The following is a 27,500-nucleotide window of genomic DNA, read 5'->3' as shown; positions in this document are numbered from 1 at the left end:
TGTGTGTGTGTGTCTGTCTCTCTCTGTGTGTGTGTGTGTGTGTGTGTCTCTGTCTGTTGTGTGTGTGTGTGTGTGTCTCTCTCTCTCTGTGTGTGTGTGTGTGTGTCTGTCTCTCTATCTGTGTTGTGTGTGTGTGTGTGTTCTGTGTGTGTGTGTGTGTGTGTGTGTGTGTGTCTGTCTCTCTCTCTGTGTGTGTGTGTGTGTGTTGTGTGTGTGTGTGTGTGTGTGTGTGTGTGTCTGTCTCTCTCTCTCTGTGTGTGTGTGTGTGTGTGTGTATGTCTCTCTCTCTGTGTGTGTGTGTGTCTCTGTGTGTGTGTCTGTTGTGTGTGTGTGTGTGTGTGTGTGTGTCTCTGTCTGTTGTGTGTGTGTGTCTCTCTCTCTCTGTGTGTGTGTGTGTGTGTGTGTGTCTGTCTGTCTCTCTATCTGTGTTGTGTGTGTGTGTGTGTCTGTCTCTCTCTCTCTGTGTGTGTGTGTGTGTGTGTGTGTGTCTGTCTCTCTCTCTCTGTGTGTGTGTGTGTGTGTGTGTGTGTCTGTCTCTCTCTCTGTGTGTGTGTGTGTGTGTGTGTGTGTGTGTGTGTGTGTGTGTCTGTCTCTCTCTCTGTGTGTGTGTGTGTGTGTGTGTATGTCTCTCTCTGTGTGTGTGTGTGTGTGTGTGTGTGTGTGTCTCTCTCTCTCTGTGTGTGTGTGTGTGTCTGTCTCTCTCTCTGTGTGTGTGTGTGTGTGTGTCTGTCTCTCTCTCTGTGTGTGTGTGTGTGTGTGTGTGTGTGTGTGTGTGTGTGCAGGCGGTGCTGATGTGGCGTTCATCCGTGCTCTTGTGAACTCCAGTGTGAATATGGATGTGCTCACCTTCATGAGTCTGAAGCAGAGCGTCATCAACGTGAGTTATTCATTAGTTTCTGATGCTAATCTCTCGACAACAATCCGGAAACATTCACATCACGGCACTTTACATTCACTTTTACACATTTGACAAGCAATAATGTAGATCACTCGCCTTGAAATCATCCTAGGTGTATATGACTTTCTTCTTTCAGACGAATTATTTTAAAAAGATGTCTTTGATCTTTCAAGCTGTTTGATGTCATCCAGCGGGTGTTGACCTGCATCGGTCCAAGAGAAGTTTAATAAAAAGGGCGTCCGCTGAAAAAAGGTGTCTCACGTGGCTCCGGGGGGGGGGGGGGGGGGGGGGGGGGGTGTTCTGTAGGAAAAATATCCACATTCAAAACTTACTGATCACTTTAATCTAGTTGTACAGTCATGCCCACAAATATTGGCACCCTTGGCAAATATGATCAAATGAGGCTGTGGAAATTAATCTGCATTGTTAATCCTTTTGATGTTTTATTTGAAAAATTCACAAAAATGGATCCTTTCATTGGATAATAAGAATTTAAAATGGGGGGAAATATCATTATGAAATTAATGTTTTTCTCTAATACACATTGGCCACAATTAAGAACACCCTTTTATTGAATTATTTTTTTAACCTCCATTTGCCAGTTTAACAGCTCAAAACTGTCTCTATAATGCCTGATGAGGTTAGAGAACACCTGACAAGAGATCAGAGACCATTCCTTCACCCAGAATCACTCCGGACCCTTCAGATTCCAGCTTCTCCTCTTCAGTTCACTCCTCTCATGTTCTCTAGGGTTCAGGTCAGAGGACTGGATGGCTGTAGCAGAAGCTTGGGTTTGAGCTCAGTGACCCATTTCAGTGTTGTTTTTGAGGTGTGTGTTTGAATTATTGTACGGTTGAATGATCCAAACATGGCCCATTATAAGATCTCTAACAGAGTCAGTCACTTACTGATTTTTTATCTGTTGGTATTTGATAGAATCCATGATGCATGTGTCTAAACAAGATGACCAGGACCTCCAGCAGAAATATAGGCCCACAACATCAAAAACACAGCTGTATATTTCATTTTACACATGGGGTACTTTTTATCTCTGTTTTCACCAAACCCATCTTGAGTGTTTGCTGCTAAAAAGCTCATTTTTAGTTTCATCTGATCATAAAAGCCAGTCCCATTTAAAGTTCCAGTCGTGTCTGATCACTGAATATGCTTTAGTTTGTTTTTGGATGAGCTAGGAGAATTTTTCTTGAAACCCTCCCAAACAACATGTGTTGATGTAGGTTCTGTTTGACAATATTTTTAAAGGTTTTCTGAACCAGAAACTCAACTATTTTCTGCAGTTCTCCAGCTGTGACCACTGGAGAGTCTTTATCTACTCAAACTCTCCTCCTCACCATGCATTAGGACGATATAGACACACGTCCTCTTCCAGGCAGATTCATAACATTTTCTGTTGATTGGAAACTCTTAATTATTGTCCTGATGGTGGAAATGGGAATTGTCACCTGCTCTAGCTCTTTTCTTAAAGCCACTTCACCAATTTGTGAAGCTCAATATCTTTTGCTGCACATCAGAAATATATTCTTTGGTTTTTCTGATTGTGATGGATGATTAAGGGCATTTGGGCTTTGTTTTCCCTCCTCTTTATATTTCTGTGAAACAGGAAGCAATGGCTGGATAATTCATCATGTTTATAATCATGCTGGAGTGCTCAAAATTGTGAATATGAATGGGAATATACTTCAGAGACATTTTACTCATAAGAATTTCTAGGGGTGCCAATAATTGTGTCCAACGAGTATTTGAGAAAAACATTAATTTCATAATGATATTTCCCCTCCGTTTTAAATTCTTATTATCCAATGAAAGGATACATTCTTGTGAATTTTTTTAATAAAAAATCAAAAGGATTAATAATGCAGATGAATTTTCACAGCCTTTTTTGATCATATTTGCCAAGGGTGCCGATATTTGTGGGCATGACTGTACACAGAAGCAGTTCTGGGGAATGAGTATGAGGTCAGTGCTGTGAACTGGGATTTGTAAAAGAAGAATGTCAGAGGATTTCCATATAAGCCAAGAGAGACTGGCTAAAGTAAGGAAACGGTGCTTCCTTTGCTCGAGGTAACAAACGTTGGTTTTCATGAAACTCACGGCACATGCAGAGCACTGACCTCAATCTGTCATCTGCCCAGAACTGCTTCTGTGTACAACGCTGAGCGCAAGCTAGATTAAACTGATTCTTACGCTTTGAATATGGATATTCTTCTTACAAAAACACATTGATTCACTACAGAAGGCCTTTGTTCACCCCCCGGAGCCGTATGAGTCCCTTTTTTTCAATGCAGGCAGTTTTTATTAAACGTCTCTTGGACTGATGCAGGTCAGCCCCCGCCGAGTGACATCATTTTTAAAATAACTCTGACAGGATTCGTCTGAAAGAAGAAGGTTATATACACCTAGGATGACTTCAGGGTGAGTGATCTATGGGGCAGTTTTCATTTTTGGGTGAACTAATCCTTCAATGATATTTTTTTATATGTATTATCTGTATTTACTGTCTTGTATTAATCTAAAATGTCATATAGTTACCGTTGTAGAATTAACAAATAGCTATATTTAACCGTTTACAATAAGGTTCCTTTAGTTGACATGAAAAATATTTCTCCAGCATTTCTCACTCCCAGCTAACGTTAATTAAAGTATTTACTAATACAGTATTAAAATCAGAGGTTGTATCTGTTAATTAATACGGTTTCAGGGACCAGAATTAACATCAACTAACAATGAAGAGTTGTATTTTTATTAATTAAGTAATGTTAAGATTAACAGAATACAGTAACAAGAAAAGTATTGCATGTCCATGTTAGTTAATGCATTTGCTAATGTTAATAAGTGATATTAAAGCACACATGCATCACTGAGTGTGTGTTATCAGCACACTGTTCTCCTGTTTGACTCTCACACCATCAGAGTTGTAGAAAGCATTGTATAAATAAAGAACAGACTTCACATTTGAGAACAGACTCTAAACCCAAGCACTTTCACAGTCACACACATTTCTGCTGACAGAAACACAAGCAGTTTAGTTCCTCTGTCTCATCTGAAGGACGTTTGTTAATCTTAATACTGCTGTGTGTGTGTGTGTGTGTGTATGTTTGTCTGTCTGTGTGTGTGTGTGTGTGTGTGTGTCTGTGTGTGTGTGTGTGTGTGTGTGTCTGTGTGTGTGTGTGTGTGTGTGTGTCTCTGTGTGTGTGTGTGTGTGTGTGTGTGTGTGTGTGTGTCTCTGTGTGTGTGTGTGTGTGTGTGTGTGGTTGTGTGCAGGTGCTGCTCGTGCCTGAGGTCAAGGGTCTTCTGGGTGTGAATGTGGCCGATCTGAAGAGGTATGAGAGCGCAGCACAGATTCAGGAGTGGATCAGGCTCCAGCTGCAGGTGGATCTGGACTCGCTCCAGCTCGATCTGACGGGGGGCAGGAACTCCAGCGTCACACAGACCACCGTCAGCAGCACCACTACATCCAGCAGCAGCACTAAAGCTCCTTCGGTCCAGACCGGCACCACAGGTACAGACACACATCAGGACAGGAGACACGGGGCTAGCCGTCACAGTGCAGACTCCAAACACTGCTGTTCACACCTGATACTGTTCATCAACACACACGAGCATTCGCCAGCTTTAAACAGTAGAGCACAACACATTTCACAAATACAGAACCTCTGTTTTTACTAATACTATAATAAGTAAGTCCTATAAACATTTCAAATGTGACTTCCTTCAAATAATTTAGAAAACTACTTCTGTCCTGAGAACAGTTCAGCCTTCGAATTCAGTTCAAATCAACGTTCATCATAAAGCAGTCATATTTTTACTGTACTATTATCAGTTTTGTTCATATTTTGATTGATATATTTAAATATTTACATTTTATTATTTTGTTACATTTTAATAGCTGAGTTGTTTTAAAATATCTATATAGTTTTTATTATTTTAGTTTGATTTATTTTTTAACGTCTTTAAATGAAAATGAGAAGCTATGCCTTAGAATGTTGCTAAAATAAAATGATTTCAGGTTTTGTTTTGTTTTAGTTAAGTATTTTAAGTATTGTTAATTATTTTCAATTATTCTCTTCTTGTCTTTATGTATTTGGTTTTATATTGTTCACTTGTTATCATAAACCTAGCGTTACTGAATCTTTAGTTTGAAGGACAGAAATGAAGAAGTCTTTATCTAGTTTAGATCATTTAAATCCAGTGCTAGAGAAGACCGTGTCAGTCTCCACATCTGTGTGTCTCTCTGCAGCTGCTGGATCCAGAGTCTGGTCACATGTCTGTCTGCAGCTGCTCCTATTGGCTGTTACCACGACGACGCTGCAGCTGCTGCACTGATGACATCATCGCCGTCGTCTCTGTACTTCCTGTCTCTCGCTCTGTCTCGTATTTAAAGAGTTTCTGCACTTTCACTTGTCATGAAGTGACATGAACTATTTCTGCGTGGAATTGATGACTAAATCACTCTGTGTTCATATCTGACTCGTTCATATGAAGTTAATAAATTAAAAGATAGATCTCAAATAAGTTAAAACAAACTATGAAAAACATCTCAGTAATCAATATTTAGAAGTACAAGGATTTGTGTTTGTACACGTGAGAGAGGAGATCAACGCTGAAGCTCATGTTACTCCAGAACAAAGACTAATGAATGTAATGTCAAACTGTGTATGGATTAAAGCATAAGATTAATAATTGTACACTTGTTATCCTGGTTTCACCTATTTAATTCTAGGTTTAAAAAATACATATTTCCATCTCTCTTTTCATTGTGAGAGGAGTTGTGTTTCCTGTTCCTCTTTGTTTCTTCACAGAGTTCAGTATGGCTGTGTGCAGGGGTGTCGGACTGGGGGTAAAACCAGTACTGATTACCAGGGCCCCAAAGGAAGAGAGGGCCCTTCTATTAGGACTTTCTATGCATATCTTGTGCAGCGCCCCTGGCTGTGTGTAATACACAGTACTGGGGCTTCATTTAGAACACGTGTGTACACACAGACTTGATCAGAGTTATATAAATGCCTGATGTGTAAAAGTGCTAGGCAGCACATCAGGGTCTCACCAGGGGTCAGCAACCCGTTTGATGCAAATAGTTTCTGAATATTTATGTAAATTACTCACTGAACGTTAAATTGCCAATAATTCAATCCACGGGGGGGACTGTAGACAGCTATGATTCACTGTACTGCATTACTAGAAAGCAAAATAACTTAACTTGATTTGTAATACAGTGTTTTTCCAGAACTACGTTCGATTAGTGTTTTTGTGCCGTGACGGTGAGGGCAGGAACCAGGGCCGTCACTAGAGGAGTGAAAGATGATGCCGATTATAGGGGCCTGAGGGGGGGTCCAGAGGTGGACACTCCAGGGGTCAGAAAGTAAAAGTCCTGCCATATTTTTGTTCCACCCATGAACTCAGCAGCTGATTTCACCAGAGGAGGAACAGAGTCATTCCTTCCAAGTCACAAACTAGTCTTGAGTGAAATCCCAAGTCCTCAAAGAGTTAAAGTTAATGAGATAATTAAGTGACTAATTAAATGATGATTGTGCATTAATGATTAACACCTGCTGTTATTGAGAAATACACAGGATCAGATGTTGATGATTTATTGGTTAAAATGATGCCACCATCATGGAGATCAGTGTTTGGTTTAGTTGTGTTCTTGACCCTTGATTGATTGTGCTAGGTCTCTATATGTGATGTTGTAGAGACCAGAGATCAGTGGAATACAATAAACATATAGACACAATGAGCTGGTAGTTATATTGAGAATAATGTGTTTTATCAGAAGTTTAGAGTTCGAATAATTGTCCCAGTGAAGCTGCAGCACACAAAAAAAGGTACTTCAACATTAACAAGGAATAGATTGTAAATCTGTGTAACACTTACAAAAATCTGAACTCCAGTTCTTTTTAGACACACACAGATATCAAGAACCAGCATATGAATCAGTACAATGGTGACAATCAACAAAATGCTTCATGTTGCAATACATGAAAACTCCCATAATGCACTGCAGTATGTATAATTATTTGTCACCACTGTTGAGGATCATATGATAAATGGTCATGGCTAAATGCTTAATCCTAAAGAGTTCTTTTTTCCTTAATATTGAAGCAGGGCCGGCTCTGACCAATTTGCTGCCCTAGGCAAGATTTTATCTGGCGCCCCATGCATCACAGCTCATTTCACCCTGTCATTGTGTTCATGATTTAACATATATATATACACACACATTACAGCAGAACTGTTTCCAACACTCATAATAAATCATCATATTAGAATGATTTCTAAAGGATCATGTGATCGACTGGATGTCACATGTGACACTGAAGAATGGAGTAATGATGCTGAAAATTCAGCTTTGCATCACAGAAATAAATGATCATTTAAAGTATAATAAATTGAAAACAAATTATTTTAAATTGTAATAATATATCACAATATTATATTTGTTCTGTATTTTTGATAAAAAAAATGCAGGCTTGATAAGCAGAAGAAACTTCTTTCAAAAACATTAAAAATAGTAATGTTTCCAAACTTTTGGCCTGTACTGTATCCCCCCAAAACTGCTCAACTGTAGAGTAAAACATTAATAAAAAAGTGATAATAAAAGATGCATCTTAAAACTGACATGATTGTACAAAATCAGTCTGGGGACTGTGGTAAAAATAACTGCCATGAAATTATAGTATCTTACTCCTATGCAATAAATTGTTCTTTCACTACATCTCTTTACCTCTGTCTTTATCCTCTTCTCTTCTTTTTGGCACTGTATCTATCGCAGACTATGCTCATTTATAATGTGTCATGTAAATTCGGCCTTCCGTCACAATCAGGAAACTTTCCCCGTGTCTAGAACTGGCTCGAGCTGCCAGGCCCGTTTCTACGAGCTGTGTGTTAACAAAATGCGGCGTCGGGCACGCGACACAACAAATTACCAACAACTGATCGAGCGCGCGCTCTGTTTCTGACGCACTTCTATGGAGTGAGTTTTGGTTCTTTATTACATGCGAGAAAATAAAAGATCTGAGAGAAAAAAAAAAGTTTGAGAGAAAAAGTTATCACACTGATAGCAAAAAAACATTTCATGAGAGAAAAAAGAATATTTGAGAGAAAAAGTTTTCATGCCAATAGCAAAAAATAATAATATTTGAGACTAAAAAAAGTTTTGAGATAAAGTATTTTGTCATAGAACATAAAAAAATATACATTTGAAATTTTTAAAATTATTTCTGAGAAAAAAAATCTCTCTCAAAATACTTTGAAAAAAAACTCTCAAATATATATGTTTTGCTATCAGTGTGAAAATATTTTCTCTAAAAAAAAAAAGTGTTTCTCTCGAAACGCTTTTCTTTGCTCTTGATGCAATTTCTTGCTCTCGTGTCAGGATTTTGCTTTCACTGTGAGAATTGTGTCATGGGCGGGGCCACGTTCCTATTGGCCAGTCAGGTGAGCATCGTCTTGTCTTGGGAGTCGAACTGAATCATTACACCATTGTTCGGTTCACCTGCATAGATGCCGCCTCTGCCTTATGGCTAGTTAAGTTGAGCAGTGAGCACAGACACTCCAATGTTTGGGTAAGATGATGACACACAGCTGGCTGAGCAAGTTCAGTATCACTGAAGATTAAACATTAAAAAATAGCACTCATATTCATGAATGAACGTGTATTATATTATTTGCTTGCTAATCGCTAGTAAAGCTAACCAGCCATCATGCTAGGTAAACTTGCAAACTCACCTGGTTTATACTATGTTTAAATCAAATGCCAAATTAATGTTTTGATTTAGATAGTTTCACGCCTTATTTAGTGAGTAGTGAGCTAGTTTCTACCTTTGCACTTGCTAGCCTCAAAGCACCTGAAGAGTAACTGCTTGTTCTTACAACCTCCCGCACAACTTTCAACTAACGCTAGTATGCATGGAAGGTGGCAACCCTACAACTAGCTAACGTTAGACAGTGATTGACATACCGTTTGAAAGATTTAAAAGAAAAAATAATTACCATGACAGTACAGGCACAAACATATTTGTGGGTTGCTAATGTAAGAGTTAGTCCTAGACCTGCAATTAACCTTGTCAGCTCTAGACCTCAGCTAGATGGTAAAAAATATTTAGAATAAGCCCCGTGTAGCTGAGTTCGCGAGCTATACATGCAGTGTAGCTAAACATGTAGTGCAACAACCATACAAAGACTATTTTAAACAAAACTAGGTGGGACACTTTCAAACGGTATATCAATCACTGCTCACTACTCACTAAATAAGGCGTGAAACTATCTAAATCAAAACATTAATTTGGCATTTGATTTAAACATAGTATAAACCAGGTGAGTTTGCAAGTTTACCTAGCATGATGGCTGGTTAGCTTTACTAGCGATTAGCAAGCAAATAATATAATACACGTTCATTCATGAATATGAGTGCTATTTTTTAATGTTTAATCTTCAGTGATTCTGAACTTGCTCAGCCAGCTGTGTGTCATCATCTTACCCAAACATTGGAGTGTCCGTGCTCAACTTAACTAGCCATTAGAGGTGGGCAGATCGATACTTATATCGATAATATCGATACCAACGTTGGTATCGGTATTGATCGATACCAACGGGAAAATATCGATACTTAAGTTTCAGTTTTTCTCGTTTTGCGACCTGGCCGTGTTTGTCAAAATGCTGCTGCTGTCACAGAGCAGAGCAAGCTCTTAAGAGTGCTGCTCGTGCTCGACACTGCTCTCCGCCCCCTCTCCTGTGTTGTACCGTCACGTGACTCACCACTTAGCGCTACCACCAGCAGTCAGGCACGCGCACCGCTCAGCCGCGCATTTCTAACAGCAGTCAGTCAGAGGCGGAGAGAAAGAGGAGCGTTGTATGGCTGTATTTTCAGGCCAATCTACCCTTTTTGTGTTAGCTGTGAAAGTGATACTAGTTTCTATATTTAAACTTCACCTAGATGTGCACCAGACTTAATTATTTTAATTATTTTATCAATAGCTGATTCTCCAAGAGCAGTGGATATTACAAGGCGCCTATCAGAAATGATTGTGAAGGAGCTGCAGCGTCTTGCCATTGTGGAAGATGTCGGCTTCAGGAATTTTGTATAAGGATAATTTGTTTTACATTGTGAAGTAAAACGTTGTGACTTTAAAAAAAAAATCCTGAAAAGTAGTGCACTAAAGAGGAGAGACATTTTTTTATTAACATGCTACTTGAAAAGAGAATTTGTTTTTACATTTTTTATATTTGTGAAGTAATCATTTTGTAACTTTGTTTATTTAAATAAATCAGAAGTAACCAAAAGTTGTTTCTGAACAAAAGCTTTTGTAGAACTTATTAATAACCCAAAATGCAAATCACAAAAACAAATTAAAAGTCATGAAAATTCATTTAGATTTAGGTTGAAGACGCATCCACCTTAATTATTAAAAAGTATCGGTATTGGTATCGGTATCGGCGATACTGGCCCTGTATTTACTTGGTATCGGATCGATACCAAATCTAGCGGTATCGCACACCTCTACTAGCCATAAGGCAGAGGCGGCCTCTATGCAGGTGAACCGAACAATGATGTAATGATTCAGTTCGACTCCCAAGACAAGACGATGCTCACCTGACTGGCCAATAGGAACGTGGCCCCGCCCATGACACAATTCTCACAGTGAAAGCAAAATCCTGACACGAGAGCAAGAAATTGCATCAAGAGCAAAGAAAAGCGTTTCGAGAGAAACACTTTTTTTTTTTTTGAGAAAATATTTTCACACTGATAGCAAAAAATATATATTTGAGAGTTTTTTTTCAAAGTATTTTGAGAGAGATTTTTTCTCAGAAGTAATTTTTTAAATTTCAAATGTATATTTTTTTATGTTCTATGAGAAAATACTTTCTCTCAAAACTTTTTTTAGTCTCAAATATTATTATTTTTTGCTATTGGCATGAAAACTTTTTCTCTCAAATATTCTTTTTTTCTCTCATGAAATGTTTTTTTGCTATCAGTGTGATAACTTTTTCTCTCAAACTTTTTTTTTTCTCTCAGATCTTTTATTTTCTCGCATGTAATAAAGACACATTTCTAACTCCATACACTTCAAGCACTCGATGGGCGGGGGAAGATTGAAGAGCTGGACTTTTTTTTTTTTTTTTTTGCTTTATTTGGTAGTATTTCGAATTAATGGTTTTTAAATAGTAGCCTATTATAAAAAAATATATATATGTAAAAAACTAAAAAAAAAATCACTCGTTCACTCATTCTGGCGCCCCTCTGGATGAGTGGCGCCCTTAGCATTTCCCTATACCGCGGACCGGCCCTGTTTTGAATAATTATGGTGACAATATATAATAAAATATAACTGTTTTTTTAAAGAATAATGTATTTGAATCAAGATCATAAAGTCATCAAAAGCACAAGTTACCTGTGAGTTTGTTTCTGCATTGCACAAATGTTTGCTGTGAAACAATAATGCATTTGGTGATCCACAAACACTGACCACTATAATGGTGACACACAAATTGTGATTTTCTCGTTTGGTGATTCTGCTTGTTAACATCAGGTGTCTTCAATAATGGTCAATCATAACTCAATTAACTTCTTAATTATCTCATTAACTTCAACTCTGCTTCAGTGTTACTTTTAACACTGCTTCAGTGTTTATATGAGTCCACACTCAGAGTGTTAAATTAACACTGGGGATTTTGCTGTGCATCAGTTTCATTAGGGTCACCACAAAAACAACAGCTTGTGTCTATGTCTGATTTAAACCTTTTCAAAAACACTTCAGCTGGGTAAAATCTGTGTAACAATTTAGTTAGTTATTATATATTCCAGAGACAGAGTCCATATTTCCAATCAGTATGATCATCACATTCCTCCAATAAAACACAACATAGGAGATGTTACACGCTCCTTCTGAAGAAGTGATCTGATCTTATAGTTACGTGATGAAGAAGGTGACAGAAAGCACAGTTTACTGCTGGGATTCAAATGGGTCTACAGATAAAGATAAAGATAAAGTGCTGGATGATCTAATGAGTCCCTTAACAGCAGAACACATCCTTTAGGAATAGTGTTCGACAATTCTCTGGGAGTTACTGGAAAATTACATTTACATCAGAACTTAAAATAAGATCTTCTGAGTTAAATAACTGGGAAATATATATATATATATATATATATATATATATATATATTCTCAAACCAGTTATTAAAAAATGAATGACCATGGAAGTAATGCCTGTTTATGACTTTCAGATAAACTAAGGGATTCTAGCAATATTATAATTCCAGATCAATAGGAAAGAGAGACCAGCTAATTTGGGATAAAATCCATAGAGTTTGGGTTACACAAGCACTGTCTAATCCAATTAATTTAGAAAGTGTTGTTGAAAGAAGAGAAATCAAGGAAACTCAACCCATCATGCTCATCCGTGTTCATTAATACAGACTTCTTGTTTTTATTCTCCAAGCAGAGTAAAGCGTGATGTTATCCTCTGATTCAGATGTCGTCCTCATTCAGAGCGAGTGTAAGCAGTATTCTGATCTCAAGATCAAGTCTCTCTCAATCCACACACTCCATCTTCTTACAGCTCTAATAACTGGCTCTAGAACTAGAACCATTCTAGGTTCTTCATATCCGTTTTAGGAGATCTGTCTTTCAGATATTAAATTAACTGTACATATGTTTCTATTATTCCTGTTCCAAGTATATTTTCCAAAGTAAATTTAAGTTTACATTTTTGAAATACTTATTTTAATATTATTCTCTTATTTTCATATGCCTGTCATTCTATCGTTGTATGTTTTAGTGATTCAGGTTAGATACAGTGTGTACATAAACCATTAGTGTGTTTATTAAATACTATTAAAGTCTTATTGAGCCTGTATTCTGAGACAGCAAAGACTGTTCCTCATTCTGATATTTACCTGTTATATCTGTGCTGACATTCAAGAGAACAACAGCAAGAGATCCTAAAGAGAAGCACCTGCTCCTGGTCTCTCCTGGTGTCTCTGCGCTGCGGTGGTTTCTTTCTCTGAGATGAAGATCTCTGTGAAGAAATCCTCAGTATCCCGCATGGACAGATCAGTTTACAGCATCCACCTGAGCGCTCATGATCAACATCTGAACACAAACACATCGAGGCACATCTGTCTGATCAAACTCAGCGTGACAGCAGCACCGCACACAACAGAGAAAACTACTTCACTTCTCATATACTAATGTTATCCATATAGGATTATTATTATCATTAGGTGTGTGTATATATAAAATGGGGGAAATGCACGATAATGATCAGAAATGTTTCTTGAGCAGTAAATCATCATATTATTCTGATTTCTGAAGATCATGTGACACTGAAGACTGGAGGAATGATGCTGAAAATACAATGGAGCATCACAGAAATAAATTACACTCTAACACAGATTCACACAGAAAACGGTGTGATAAACTGTAATAACATTTGACTGATTTACTGTATTTTTGATCAAATAAATCCACCTTGATGAGTAGAAGACACTTCTTTCAGGAAAATGTATAATATTCACAGATGAACATTTCTCACACCGGGGAATCCTACACACATACAATACAGCCGCAGAAGCTGTTTAATGACACAGAGCAGAGAAAACACGAGCATCTAGTATCAAAAAAGCCATCTTTCACAATTTATGCATTTAAAATGTGTGTCATTGAATTAGTATTTACACAGCACCAGCAGTGGAGAAGGTAACAGGAACACTGAACGTCAGGAAGTGTTTGAGCAGCGGTCTGCAGCGGTGTAATCACAGGAGAGCCAGTGGAGACCGTCCTTCTCCTGTGAGTCTGGTCCAGCCGCTGCGCCGGGGGTCACCGGACCGTCTGCCTCCAGCTGCTGGGGGTCGAGAGGGAAGATCCCGCAGGCTGTGAACGCTGCGCTGATGTTCTCCGGTGTGGCTGCCAGCGGGAGCGCGGACGAGACGATCCCCGGGATGTGATGGATGGTGATGCTCCTGCCCGGACTGCCGTGCATCCAGCCGTCGATGGCCGTGTTGACGCTCCTCTTGAAGGGGCCGTACACGCAGCGCTCCAGCTGCTGGGAGCAGAGCGCAGGGAAGCACAGACACACCACGCCGCTGGCTCTGCTGTAGTTCAGGCTCTCGATGGACAGGTGAGCGGCGTGACTGTCCAGCAGCAGCAGGCAGGGTCTGTCCACGGTGCACGCCGTCTGTCGGGTGAAGTGCTGTAAGAAGTCCAGGAACTGCTCGTCCCTCATCCATCCGCTCAGATGTGCTCCGCCGGAGCTCCCCGCCGGCGCTCCGCTCAGGAAGTGCTCTCTGAACTGCACCCGAGGGAACACGAAGAAGGGCGGCATCACGCGTCCGGCGGCGGACACCACACACACCACACTCACCAGCGGCCCGCGGTCAGCACCCGTCTGTCTCAGACCTCTCCTGCTCAGCACTCGGTCCGGCCGCTGGGCCGTGGTGATGCCCATCTCCTCCATGATCCAGGTGTCCTCGGCTCTGAAGCCGTGTCTCTCGGTCAGCGTCTGCAGCTTGCTGAAGAACAGCTGGACGTGGCTCTGGCTGCTCACGCTCGCTGGACTGCTGATGGACAGCAGCGGGTGTCTCTTCAGGAAGCTGGTGAACCAGTCTGCGCTGGCCTGTCTGTTGTGTGTCCAGGAGGGCGGTGTGGGCAGCTGGTGGCTGTGGGACAGCTGGAAGGCCAGTCTGCGGATGGCTCTGGGCGGGAGCTGGGAGCACACCTCGGACGCCAGCAGCACATAGGCCACCAGCTCTGCCTCCAGCTGGGGACTGAACACCTGGCGTGCACCGATGAAGCCCACGGGGCAGCTGGGGAGCTCCACCACACCCTCCACCTCCTCCCGGGGGATCTTGCTGCAGTAACGGGCCAGCGTGCGGTAGTTGATGCCGAACTCCTCCGCCGCACTGCGGATGGTCTTCTTGAACACCAGCACCTGTCTGACGGCCTTCAGCATGATGTCCGGAGCCGTGCTCGCCCGCGTCGTCTTCCTCTTATACGTCCTCACCATGATAGAGCTGAAAACACACACACATCTGTCACGACATCGCTCCGCCTGCATGATAAACATGTTTTTAGAAATGAAGAATTATTTTAGTTTAACTTGTTGAGTGATAACTATGGAAACAAAAGATGATCAAGTCTTAATGAGTGACTGTACGTCGCTGTACAATCAGATACCAATAATCATGTGATTGTTACTGATGCAAATACTGTCTGTTACAGGACTAATAAAATATGCCATAATTATAACGTTTTTCTACATATGTAATTGTTGCATAAGGCTATGAATTAATAAGCATTTATTGATAAGAACTATTTCATGTCTTTTCATGAACCAGGAGTAGTCGAGTATTAAATAAGAAATGCATTATTATTGGGACCCCCCCCCCCTCATTTACATTACATTTACATTTAATTTAACTAAACTAAAAAAGTACTTTTATCAACTTGAATTACTTGTTGCCTATGCTACATTTTAATTTACTTTAACAAAACCGAAATAAAAATGAACGAAAACTTTATCTGCATTTTTGTTAAGTATTAAAATGTACAAGAACACAAGACATTAATAAAAGTGTGAAGTCAGTGTGAAAGTAAAAGCTAGTTCAGTGAACACTGCTCAGAGTGTGTCAGGGACACTGAATGAGCTCGAGCTCAAGATCACTCTGATAAACACTGATCCACTCACTGTCTGTCAATCAGGTCAAATAAACCGGGTTTACACCTAATATAGATCTCTCAAATTACAGTTAGAACACTCTACAAAGAGAGAAATTCACTGGCCTTTCAAAGGTTTTAAAACACTTTAATACCTACATGTGTTTTAAAATATTCCCTTTTATGTGGCAGGGAAACTAACTAGTGCTGACCAACTAGTGCTGACTAACTAGTGCTGACCAACAAGTGCTGACCAACTAGTGCTGACCAACTAGTGCTGACCAACTAGTGCTGACTAACTAGTGCTGACCAACTAGTGCTGACCAACAAGTGCTGACCAACTAGTGCTGACCAACTAGTGCTGACCAACTAGTGCTGACTAACTAGTGCTGACCAACAAGTGTTGACTAACTAGTGCTGACCAACTAGTGCTGACCAACAAGTGTTGACTAACTAGTGCTGACCAACTAGTGCTGACTAACTAGTGCTGACCAACTAGTGCTGACCAACTAGTGCACAGAAGCCAATTAAAAACACGATATAGGAATATAATGGTTTAGGCGTGTTTAAATGATTTCGTCTTAACCTAATTTGAATAGCACATATTAACGCGATGATTATTAGCTGAAACTATCACGTGATATCTGAGGATATAAACATCCCTGTGTTAGGAGCAAAGTCCAACCTTTGGGTTCATCGCATAGTCGAAATGCAGGCTATCTGAGTTAATCTGTTTCCCAACAGCTGATCAAGAGATATAAACAGACTGTCAAACAGGTGTGCTCACTGAAGAGCTGAGTGTCAGGAGTGTCAGACTCTGAGTGTTTGAGCTCTGCTCTGCTGGAGAACACGCGTGTGACAACTAGCCCCGGTGTCTTACTAGCGCAGCTCACGCGCAGTCTCTAATGTGAGAGCATCTACACGTGATTCACTCAGACTTCTGCTTCGTTTCATGTCACTAAAGCACTACAGTCAGAGAGAACCCCATCAAGCACACAGAATAAAACCGAGAGATTAAACAGAGAGAGGACGCACCAGCGGAGAGCGCGATGAAGCCGAGCCTCTTCCGCGCGGGCGGATCCGACGCTCACAGCGCCCCCTGCTGCCCGGGAGGACGCGCTCCGAGCCGGTCCCGCTCTGCTGCTGTTTCTTCTTCTGTGGTTTTTATTTGACGGTTTGCAAACGAAGCTCATTACCGCCATCTGCAGGACTGAAGTGTGAACTCATTGGGATATAAACTTCTAATGTATGCTCTGAGTGTATATAAAAAATAATAATAAAAATAATAATAAATATGATTACTGTACGTGTTCACTATCACTTCTGATCACATGCCACACTTTATTAATATTGTCTTTACTCTTAACTTTCTGGTATTTTTATATCTATATTTTCTGTCTTCAAGCTTCTTTTGCCAGTTTATCCATCTTTTATTTCCCTCGTTACACACATGCGCTGGAGCCCATGTGAACTGTGTGTAAGGTTTGTGTTGAAAGAAGAGAAGAAAAAAAAACGGTATATGAAATTGAAGGGAACATTCCATTCTGCAAACATTACTGGGATGTAACTTTTGAATGTTTTCTGAAACAAATAACATTTACACAAAAAAAGTATCAAACATCTGATACGCTTATTGATTTTCAGTATACCATAGAAACATGTGGAAAAATAATCTAAAAAAACTGTAGCAGCTAACTTTGCAAAACAGAAGATCTATGTCACTGCCAATGTTTTGCCCATGACTGTAGTCTGCCCACTAGCAGTTAATCACAGAGTAACTCGTCTCTGCTGTATGTTCTGAGCAGGTTCTAGATCAGTATTCTGTGTTTGGCTGATTGTGTAAGACTCTGATGGTGCTGCAGTGTTGTGATGAATGAGCTGTGTTTGTGTTCAGAGGTTCAACACACTCTGTTTCCATCTTCTCCTGGTTAATGTGTAATCTGAGAGCAGAATAAAGCTGCAGTGTTTGTAGTGTGAGCGATCTGGAGCAGACATCATGAGCTTCTCTCTGTTCTTCTCCGCTGGAACATGGGCTCTGCTCACACTGACTGTGCTGCTTCTGTATGTGTAAGTGACCCGACACACCCTGTTCTAGTTCTGGATCCAGGGCTGAGAACAGTCTAAGCTGATGGTTCTGATCTCACTTCCAGATATGGATCCTGGCCTCACGGTTTCTTCAAGAAGCTGGGCATCCCGGGGCCCAAACCCCTTCCATTCTTCGGAACCATGCTGGAATATAGAAAGGTGAGTTATGAATCTGATTGTGTTTGATTTGGACGTTCTCTGTCAGTCCGTCTCGACTCGTAGCGCAGGTTTGAAGATCCACTCACTGTATTAAATGAACCGCACCTGCACCTGGGTGTTCATCACTTCTCATAGTCTTCTGTCATGAAGGACTCCTGTCTCTGAATGAACTCACCTGTCTCTGCTCTTTCAGGGGTTTCATCTGTTTGATCTGGAGTGTTTGAAGAAGTATGGGCGAGTCTGGGGGTGAGTGTGAGACTAACAGATGAACACCGGACACTAATGAAACAATAAACATGTCTGAAGCTTTAACAATGGTCTTTAAGCTTTAACACAGAGCAGAGGATGACGGTCATTATGAGACACTGAAAGTGAATCGGTAAAGAAGAGGATGATTCTTCTGGACTGAATGTCAGTGTTGTTTGTGTTTCAGTATCTATGATGCGAGGCAGCCCGTTCTGTGCATCATGGACCAATCCATCATCAAAACCATCCTGGTTAAAGAATGCCTCTCTCTCTTCACCAACAGAAGGGTAAATCAGCTCCTGAAACTGAATCAGCCTGATGTGATCTCCTGAGGACATATCATATATACACGATCTGTGTTTGTGTGTGAACCGGCAGAACTTCGGTCTGAACGGGCCGCTGTATGACGCCGTGTCCATCGTGGAAGATGACGACTGGAGGAGGATCCGCAGCGTCCTCTCGCCCTCCTTCACCAGCGGCAGGTTAAAGGAGGTGTGAGACATGTCCTCTATCATCTGAACCTCAGAGTAACCTCAGTCATCCCAGAGAGAAACACAGACTGAGCTGATGACTTCATCTGTATCCTTCTCCAGTTATAATATCTCTAGTGATTACATGAGAGCAGTAATATCATCACAACAAGCAAGAGTTCAGCTCTAGATGTCGATGACTCGTTTGAACTACAGAGTCATTCAGTCTGAGCTGCACATCAGGATTTACTGATGCTTGAGCTTATCTTTATCTGTGTTATAGCTATATCTAATGACTAAAGCAGAATGAATGCAGAAGAGTGCTGCAGTTCAAGATGTAAATGACTCGTTTGAACTACAGAATGATTCGTGTGTGTTTGATATTAAAATATGACTGTTCCTCTAGATGTTTGGCATCATGAAGACTCACTCTCAGATCCTGGTTGATAATCTGAAGAAGACAGCGATGCGAGGAGAAGCTGTGGATATTAAAGAGTGAGTCTCATATAATATAACCCACAGCCTCTGGTATCTGAACAGAGAAGAAGAGAGCTGACTGTGTCACTGTGTTATTAGTGCCTGGAACACCGCTGAAGACAATGACTCTGTAACTGTAATAGAGATAATACTGAGTCAATACTTCCTCAGCTGCAGGTGTTTAATAAAGGGCTTGTTATAGCTGTGTTGGGTTCTGTTCTCAACACCACAGAAGCTTGTTTTCCTTCATTACATTCTGATGCATGAGACATAACTACACAGTTCAAAGTTTAGTCAACCTTCACTGAATTTTATTTAATCAGTGAACTCTGGAAAAGCAAACGGTGAATGATTAACATACTATTAGTTGCCAAAGTAAATTAATTGCAGGTTGTATCAAACCTAAATTGACCTCAGTACAAAGAAAAAAAACTTTTCTCGTTTGAATCATAAATGCCAGAATGGAAAACAAGTTATTTTATTTAACTATGGTTTCATTTTTTAATTGTCAAATTTATGAAAAATGAGTACAAGTGCTCTGTTGTGAGAGTTTTACTGACATATATCCAGAGCCTATCCTCTCTATGCACTAATAAGGGACAGACTAGGAGTGAAGAACGGCATGGAATAATGAACTACAGTAATGAACTACAGTAATGAACTACAGTAATTATCTACAGTAATGAACTATAGTAATTATCTACAGTAATTATCTACAGTAATGATCTACAGTAATGAACTACAGTAATTATCTACAGTAATGAACTACAGTAATTAACTACAGTAATTATCTACAGTAATGAACTACAGTAATGATCTACAGTAATGAACTACAGTAATGAACTACTGTAATGAACTACAGTAATTATCTACAGTAATTATCTAGAGTAATGAACTACAGTAATTATCTAAAGTAATGATCTACAGTAATTATCTACAGTAATTATCTACAGTAATGAACTACAGTAATTAACTACAGTAATTATCTACAGTAATTATCTACAGTAATGAACTACAGTAATTATCTACAGTAATTATCTAGAGTAATGAACTACAGTAATGATCTACAGTAATTATCTACAGTAATGAACTACTGTAATGAACTACAGTAATTATCTACAGTAATTATCTAGAGTAATGAACTACAGTAATTATCTAAAGTAATGATCTACAGTAATTATCTACAGTAATTATCTACAGTAATGAACTACAGTAATTAACTACAGTAATTATCTACAGTAATTATCTACAGTAATGAACTACAGTAATTATCTACAGTAATTATCTACAGTAATGAACTACTGTAATTATCTACAGTAATTATCTACAGTAATGAACTACAGTAATTAACAGAGTGTGAATTGATGTGCTCTGGGGCATTAGACTAGGAGTGTTTACACCACAGACAAGATTTGAGAAGAAAACAAATGATTATGAAAATATAATTATATTTCTCTTGAAATGTTGTTCCTCAGTTCAGGTCTTGTTCTCATGTCATATATAACTGTGATGTTCTTTCTTCTTGCTGGTGAAGATCAGATGTGTTTTCTCTCAGGTACAGCGCAGTGTAAGCTTCACACTGAACACACTCTCATCAGCGGAGTCCACATCAACAACACTTATACATCTTGACTCATAAAGGGGTTATTATGGGAAAATCACAGGTAGTTTGAGCCGTAGGATTAGACAGAAATACGTGCTAATATAAAATTAAATTAAATTAAGTAGCCTATATAATATAACTCTCTGATGAACCAGCAGACCGACAGCCGTCAGAACCTGCAGATGGTCAGTCCGCTCCTGATCCTGATCTCAAGGATTCACATTTAGCTTTGTGTTTGATGTTGGTCAGTGGTTATGAGCTCGTGAATGATCCTTTCCTTTAATGTGTGCGATTCACCCTTTCTGTGAAACATCCAAACCAGTGAAGCCATGAAACGTGTGTCACACACAGACTCCTGCAGCTCGGCTCCAGAATACACAAGTTAAATTCACACTGAGACACACTGTTTCTCAAGCTCTTATGAGTCCATGAATGTTTAATCATTTATATGGTGAAGTCTCTGCAGTGGTTAACATCACATTAATAGATGTCTGTGTAGTAGGCTATTACAGGCTGAATTGTTGAACAGTTTTTTGAAGGCACAGACAGAACCAGACGCTGTTCCTCGTGTGCTCGTGTGTGCAGGTTCTTCGGGGCGTACAGTATGGACGTGGTGACCAGCACAGCCTTCAGCGTCGACATCGACTCTCTCAACAACCCCAGAGATCCTTTTGTGACCAACATCAAGAAGATGCTGAAGTTTGACTTCCTGAACCCTGTGTTCCTGATCAGCGGTAAACACTGCTCCGTCTCCTCCAGTGTGAACAAACTGCTCTTTAACACACTTCTCCATTTCCTCCCCAGCTGTATTTCCTTTCATCACTCCTGTCCTGGAGAAAATGGGTTTCGCCTTCTTCCCGACTTCTGTGACCGACTTCTTCTACGCTGCCTTGAAGAAGATCAAGTCTGAAAGAGTGTCCAGCGAGCAGAAGAAGGTACGACACCAGGGTCATGGGTTCAGAACTGATCTAAATACATGGCTGTGATCCAGTGTTAGTGTAAATGTGGCGTGTGCATCTTCCTGCAGAAGCGAGTGGACTTCCTGCAGCTGATGGTGGATTCTCAGACGGCTGGGGGATCTGAGGAGCACACTGAGAAAGGTGAAGCATCTCCGAGAGTTGACTGTAGAAGTCGATCTTGTGCTGTATGTGAAGAATGGTGTCCCACACAGGTCTGAGCGACTACGAGATCCTCTCTCAGTCCATGATCTTCATCTTCGGCGGGTACGAGACCAGCAGCAGCACGCTGTCCTTCTTCTTCTACAATCTGGCCACACACCCCGAGGCCATGAAGAAGCTGCAGGAGGAGATCGACCAGAGCTTCTCTAGAGAGGTAGATCTTCAGAGGATCTCTCTCAGTGAGATCAGAGTGTGGGTCTGGGTCTCTAACCGCTGATCTGCTGTGATGAAGGATCCGGTGGACTATGAAGGCATCATGAACATGGAGTATCTGGACGCAGCGCTGAACGAGTCTCTGCGGCTCTTCCCCATCGTTGCTCGACTGGAGCGTGTCTGTAAGAAAACGGTGGACATCAACGGCCTCCTGGTTCCTAAAGACGTGGTGGTGATGATCCCGACCTTCGCCCTCCACAGAGACCCGGACTACTGGAGCGAGCCGGACAGCTTCAGACCGCAGAGGTTCCTCTCATCCTCCGAGTCTGTTCAGAGCTGTGAACACAACGTTGAATTGTTCTGCTAAAAGCTCAACATCTCATCGGTTGTTTAGCGTAAGGGTCTGTACAGATTGCTGACTCTCTCTCTCCTCGTTCTCAGGTTCTCTAAAGACAACAGAGAGTCGATCGACCCCTACATGTTCATGCCCTTCGGTCTGGGGCCCAGGAACTGCATCGGGATGAGGTTTGCTCAGGTGAGCATCAAGCTGGCCATCGTGGAGATCCTGCAGCGCTTCGACGTCTCTGTGTGTGAGCAGACTCAGGTGAGCAGACGGATCCCGGTCAGCGTCTCACAGCAGGACGGTCCTTCATCACTTCATCACGCTCTCCTCCTGCTCCTCACAGGTTCCTCTGGAGCTCGACACCAGCGGACTCCTGGCCCCCAAGAGCCCCATCAAACTCCAGTTCAAGCCTCGCAAACCTTCCCTCTCAGAGGACATCTGTAACAACAACAACACGTCGTGAAGCAGCTCTCAGGCCGACGAGAAGCTTTCCCTGCTCTTCATCTTTTCAGACTGAGAGCTTGAGTAACTTAGCTTCTGAGAGCACAGATTCAGATTCAGGGGTTTATTCTGATTGAGAGAACTAAACATGAGATCAGCCTTTAAAGATGTTCTGTTGAAATATGAAATAAAATGTATGAAAAGTGACATTCTCAGCTCACTTCTGTCTCCAGTCCCACTTCAGATTAATACACCAGACAAAAATCACTTCATCTAACCACAAGCACACTTATATAATGAACAACACAGCCTCTTCTGACACGCATTATCTGTCAAATATATTTCCATCACTCTTTTCCAACATCCAGATGTTAAATCAGTTTACACACACATGAATGTGACCCACAGTTTCTCAACATTTCTTCCAAGGGTTTCACTATTTTCATTCTTTTTTTCCCCACAGTTTAAATGGAAAATATTAAATTTTACAATGAAGATGGCACGTGTTTTAACACCAGGCTTTACTAACCACACCTCAGGAACGTGCTTATGTGTTCATGACCAGAACCATCACCATAACTAAACTACTATAGCTTTTGAGTTTGAGTTTCACTGGTTTTCAGTTAAATCAGTGTTTGAGTCTGGGGCTGGTCCTTACTGATCCTAAACCTTTCAACAACAGTGTTTATAACTCAGAATAAAGACACATATAGATATATGATAATAGAGTATAGAAGCACTCACAGATGCTTCATGGAGAGTAAGAAGAGATCTCAGACTTTTATTGTGGACTGTAATATGACTGTAGGGTGACATGAGAAGAAACATGAATGAATGACTTTACTCAAAAGCAGCACCCTGAAACTCAAGCGCTTATAGAGTTTGTTCAGGACAGGGCTTGTGTTCAGAGGTTTGTGATCGTTGTTTCGCTCATTCTCTCCACTCTGGCCATGATTTTGTGGTCAAACGTGGGCAGGACGGCGTGGTCCTCTCGTATCTCCTCATGAACCGCTCCGCAGTCGAACTCAGCGCTCGCTCTCTTGAAGAAGAACCTGCAGAGCGAGAGACAGATGAGCGATCACACGGAGTCCTGCGCTGACGAGAGCGAGCGTCTCACCTGAACGAGCCCCGGCGCGTCAGCAGAGACTTGAAGAGGCCGAGAGTGACCGCAGAGACTCCCTGAACACACGTCCTGTACGGGACCAGCTCTCCATCGTAACAATACACCACCGTCACACACCTGCACACAGAGAGAGAGAGCCAGAGATCAGTGTGTGTCTCCGTCAGGTCTGCAGACGATGCTCTGTGGTGAAGGGGTGCCGTCAGAACCAGAGTCAAACACATAGAGTCTATAATCCATAATAACACTTCCTCCACTGAGAAAGTGCATCAGCTGTTGTTGTTTAGAGCTGTTTAAACACTGCTTGATCTGTGCAGATTTCTCTCCTGATTCAGACCAGAACACTTTTTCACTGGAGGAAGTGTTATTATGGATTATAGACTCTATGTGTTTGAGTTAAAATCATCTTAATGCTGGATGTGTTTCATCTTTTGTCTTCTCCAGATGTTCACTGATGGACTGGAGTGCTGTGGATTATTGTGATGTTTTTATCAGACTCTCATTCTGACGGCACCCATTCACTGCAGAGCCCTGATCAGATCAGATGATGAACACTAACTGGTGTGTGTGTGCAGGACTCGACATCTCGATGCTCTTCACGCTAGCGTCACGTGTGTCCGGCCGTGTGCAGTCGCTCTCCAGCGTCTTCAGCGAATCGCACGATGAGAATGCAGTGATGGCACTGGTTTCTACTTCCTGTCAGAACAGGAAATGATGCGATAACTCACACACTACTGGTTTTGTGACAATGTGCATCACATCAATACAGCATCACACAATGCACTTCCAGTGTGATGGAGTAACAGGAAGTGATGTCAAGATGAACAGCACTGCATACGTCACCAGAGAAGACTGATGCTTTATAATATTAACCCAAAGATGTGAACGTGCATGTGATGAGCTCACCGTGTGTCTGTGAGTCTGTGTGTGTGTGTGCAGCTCCTGCAGTCGTCTCATCAGCTCCGCTGCGAAGGTGTGTGGCGTCATCTTCACCTGTCACACACACACACACACACACACCTGTTCACTGAGATCACTCGTCTGATCAGGGAGAGGACTTATAGTGACCACACATATGTTTTTAAAATTAAATCACATCTTTTATTCATTTAATTCTGACATTGGTTTGACTCACCGGTGTGTGTGGCAGGTGTGTGTGTCTCGTGTCTCTCTCTCGTGTTCGGTGGTGTCGATGACACGCGTGACGTCGCTGTCTGTGGAGGGAAACACGTCAGTGGACTCACCGCTTCTCTCCTGTACTCTCTTCATCTCACTGGATCTCACCTGTGCTCCTGACTGCCTGGACGCTTCTGATTGGCTGCGCTGTGGGGAGGGAGGGTCTCTTTCTCAGACTCCTCCCCCTGAGGGGGCGTGGCCTGGTGTCCTGCTAGGCGTGTCTCTGGTGAGGTGTGTTCCAGATACAGGTCTGACCGGAGGAAGCGAGGGAACAGTCTGTCCTGTAGCTCCTCCTGCACCTGTGCGTGCGCCGGCTCAAAGAGGGCGGAGTCTAGCCGCAGCTGCAGGATGCTGTCCCGTATACCACACCTGGCCTCGGCGGAGATACTGCGGGACACCACCCCGTCACACAGATAGCAGCGGTACATGGCTCTGGCCAGCTTGAGCCGGCGCTCCGTGGCATCCTCGGGAACCTTCTGGAAGCCGCTGCAGGCAAACCAGAACTCCAGCAGCGGCGCACAGCCCAGCGTCTGCAGGAAACGCAGGAACAGAGCTGTGCCGTCACGGTCCTCCAGCAGCGTGAGCAGTGTCTCGGCCCAGGGCTCGACCGGACCGTCCAGCACCGTGCTGCCCTCGGGCTTCAACCCCAGATCCACATCAGAGCGCTGCACTGGGACCCCCGACCAATGAGAAGCAGTCCTACCGCTGTAGACCCCGCCCTCACAGCCCTCCGACCAATGAGAAGCAGTCCTACCGCTGTAGACCCCGCCCTCGCAGCCCTCCGACCAATGAGAAGCAGTCCTACCGCTGTAGACTCCGCCCTCCTCCCCCGGCACTGGAGGACGAGGCGTGTCCTCGCTGAAGACCCCGCCCCCGTCACCACAGTAACTCATGATGTCATCGAGGCTCCTGAAGGCTGAATCATGAGAAAATATTTGTTTAAAAATCAATACAAATATTGTAAAGTAACCATCATTGCCTGTCGCACAGTTCATAATTCATGACAAGCATAAATCTTCTTGTTTTTTATGCCTTTAATCCATTTTTGTTTCATTTCATTGTCCAGTTTTTTGTTTTATTAAATTAAAATTTTATTTTGTATTTGTTTTATTTGTTAAGTCCATTGACACTTGCATTATTTATATTTTTGTCAGTTTATTTATAAGGTGCTTTTCACAGAACACGTTTTTTTTTTTTTTTTTGTATTTGCACTGTTTTGGTAGTACAGATTTAAACTGATTACATTAAAATAGACAACAACCCTTTATAATTTCGAAAAATTTAAAATACGTCATTATTCCTGTCAGAAACCTAATTTTGTTATGTATTTTTCGTCATAAAAAACGCAAGAGTTGAGTGGGTTTTAGTTCCGCTGAGTTGATCTGATAATGTGATGAAGAGCTCCGATCACGGAATCATTAGATGGTGAATCTGATCTTCTCCTGAAAACATCCGTGCAGGCTACAACATGAGCTAAGCATTACTAATAAATGTTTATTAAGTTCAGAGTAATAATAAGATGATGATTTTACCTGAAGGAGTCTGAGTCGCGCGCAGCTGCTGTGAGTCTCGAGCTGTCAGTGAGGCACGAGCGCGTCAATCATCATCATCATCATCATCATCATCATCAGCGCTGCCTCTCAGTCACACACACACACACACACACACACACACCGTCACCATCACTGCCTCTCAGTCACACACACACACCTGCTCGGTGTTTTTAAATATTAGATGCTGCTTTTTATTTTATTACTTCTTTTTGTAAAATTAGTTGGTTGTAAAGTTCACAGACTTTTCATTGGATTTTATTGTGTACTTTTGATGTTATTTTGTTCTATTCGTTGACATTAATAATTTTATTTTCACTGCTGCTATTTTTTATTTACTTATTGAATGAATTCATACTCTTTATACTCTTAAATCTCTCCATATCAAATCAGGTGATATTCTTGAAGAGAAACAGACAGATGAGTGTGTTCTGTTCCTCATCCTCAGAATCCATCAACACGCAGAGAGAAGATTGTGCTGCTCTCTCTCTCTCTCTCTCTCTTCAGCATCCACCCACAGATCCTCCAGAAACCTGTCCGTCTCAAGGAGGAGGAGGAGGAGGAGGGGTGTTAAAGGTCACGCCACACGCCATCTGACTCACTGTGGGAGCCCGACCTCAGCTGACACACACACACACACACACAGCTACTAAATGCACACTAACCCTAACAGTAAGTTTTTGTGTTTGTAAATAACGAACATGTTTTTGTGTGTTTTCTTGGTTTTAGACTTTGAATGAATGAGGTTTAGTCAGGCTTCTCACACTTGCAGGGTCACATGTCTCCAGGATAAGATGATGATGATGATGATGGAGACAGGAGCAGTGTGTGTGAAGCGTCTCTCCTGCTGTGACCTGCGTCTCCTGCGGTCAGGAAAGGTCACGGTGAAGGCTAATCCTCATCTCCAGGGAGTGACACGGATAATC

At 41.6% G+C, this 27,500-nt stretch overlaps 4 protein-coding genes across 4 annotated transcripts in view; 2 read left to right on the top strand and 2 right to left on the bottom strand.

The window, feature by feature from the left end:
- The window catches only part of LOC128018227 (uncharacterized), a 48,899-nt gene extending 43,297 nt beyond the window's left edge, over positions 1–5,602 (top strand). The window contains exons 74-76 of the mRNA XM_052603612.1: positions 783–877; positions 4,181–4,418; positions 5,157–5,602. Of these exons, the coding sequence (XP_052459572.1) occupies positions 783–877; positions 4,181–4,418; positions 5,157–5,242 (419 nt within the window). The 3' untranslated portion in view covers positions 5,243–5,602. The remainder of the gene's footprint in view (positions 1–782; positions 878–4,180; positions 4,419–5,156) is intronic.
- A 7,733-nt stretch (positions 5,603–13,335) lies between these two features.
- On the bottom strand, positions 13,336–16,796 carry LOC128018256 (uncharacterized). The gene is made up of 2 exons (XM_052603662.1): positions 16,609–16,796; positions 13,336–14,930 (listed from the first exon to the last, which is right to left on the bottom strand). Exons 1-2 carry the CDS (start codon positions 16,773–16,775, stop codon positions 13,637–13,639), a joined length of 1,461 nt encoding a protein of 486 aa, XP_052459622.1. The 5' UTR covers positions 16,776–16,796; the 3' UTR covers positions 13,336–13,636.
- Positions 16,797–17,473: 677 nt separating this feature from the next.
- LOC128018251 (cytochrome P450 3A30) lies at positions 17,474–22,935 on the top strand. Its single transcript, XM_052603648.1, has 13 exons — positions 17,474–17,640; positions 17,724–17,817; positions 18,011–18,063; positions 18,251–18,350; positions 18,442–18,555; positions 18,940–19,028; positions 21,199–21,347; positions 21,418–21,548; positions 21,641–21,713; positions 21,785–21,945; positions 22,024–22,250; positions 22,386–22,548; positions 22,631–22,935. The coding sequence occupies exons 1-13, from the start codon at positions 17,570–17,572 to the stop codon at positions 22,748–22,750; spliced, it is 1,545 nt and encodes a 514-aa protein (XP_052459608.1). The 5' UTR covers positions 17,474–17,569; the 3' UTR covers positions 22,751–22,935.
- A 468-nt stretch (positions 22,936–23,403) lies between these two features.
- On the bottom strand, positions 23,404–25,938 carry LOC128018268 (axin-1-like). Its single transcript, XM_052603695.1, has 6 exons — positions 25,133–25,938; positions 24,984–25,062; positions 24,755–24,841; positions 24,408–24,544; positions 23,846–23,968; positions 23,404–23,780 (listed from the first exon to the last, which is right to left on the bottom strand). Exons 1-6 carry the CDS (start codon positions 25,915–25,917, stop codon positions 23,633–23,635), a joined length of 1,359 nt encoding a protein of 452 aa, XP_052459655.1. The 5' UTR covers positions 25,918–25,938; the 3' UTR covers positions 23,404–23,632.
- Positions 25,939–27,500: the final 1,562 nt, after the last annotated feature.

Source organism: Carassius gibelio, chromosome A1, assembly GCF_023724105.1.
Source record: "Carassius gibelio isolate Cgi1373 ecotype wild population from Czech Republic chromosome A1, carGib1.2-hapl.c, whole genome shotgun sequence".
Lineage (NCBI taxonomy): Eukaryota > Metazoa > Chordata > Actinopteri > Cypriniformes > Cyprinidae > Carassius > Carassius gibelio.
The sequence above is the reverse complement of the archived record's forward strand: the minus strand, read 5'-3'. Positions and strand labels throughout refer to the sequence as shown.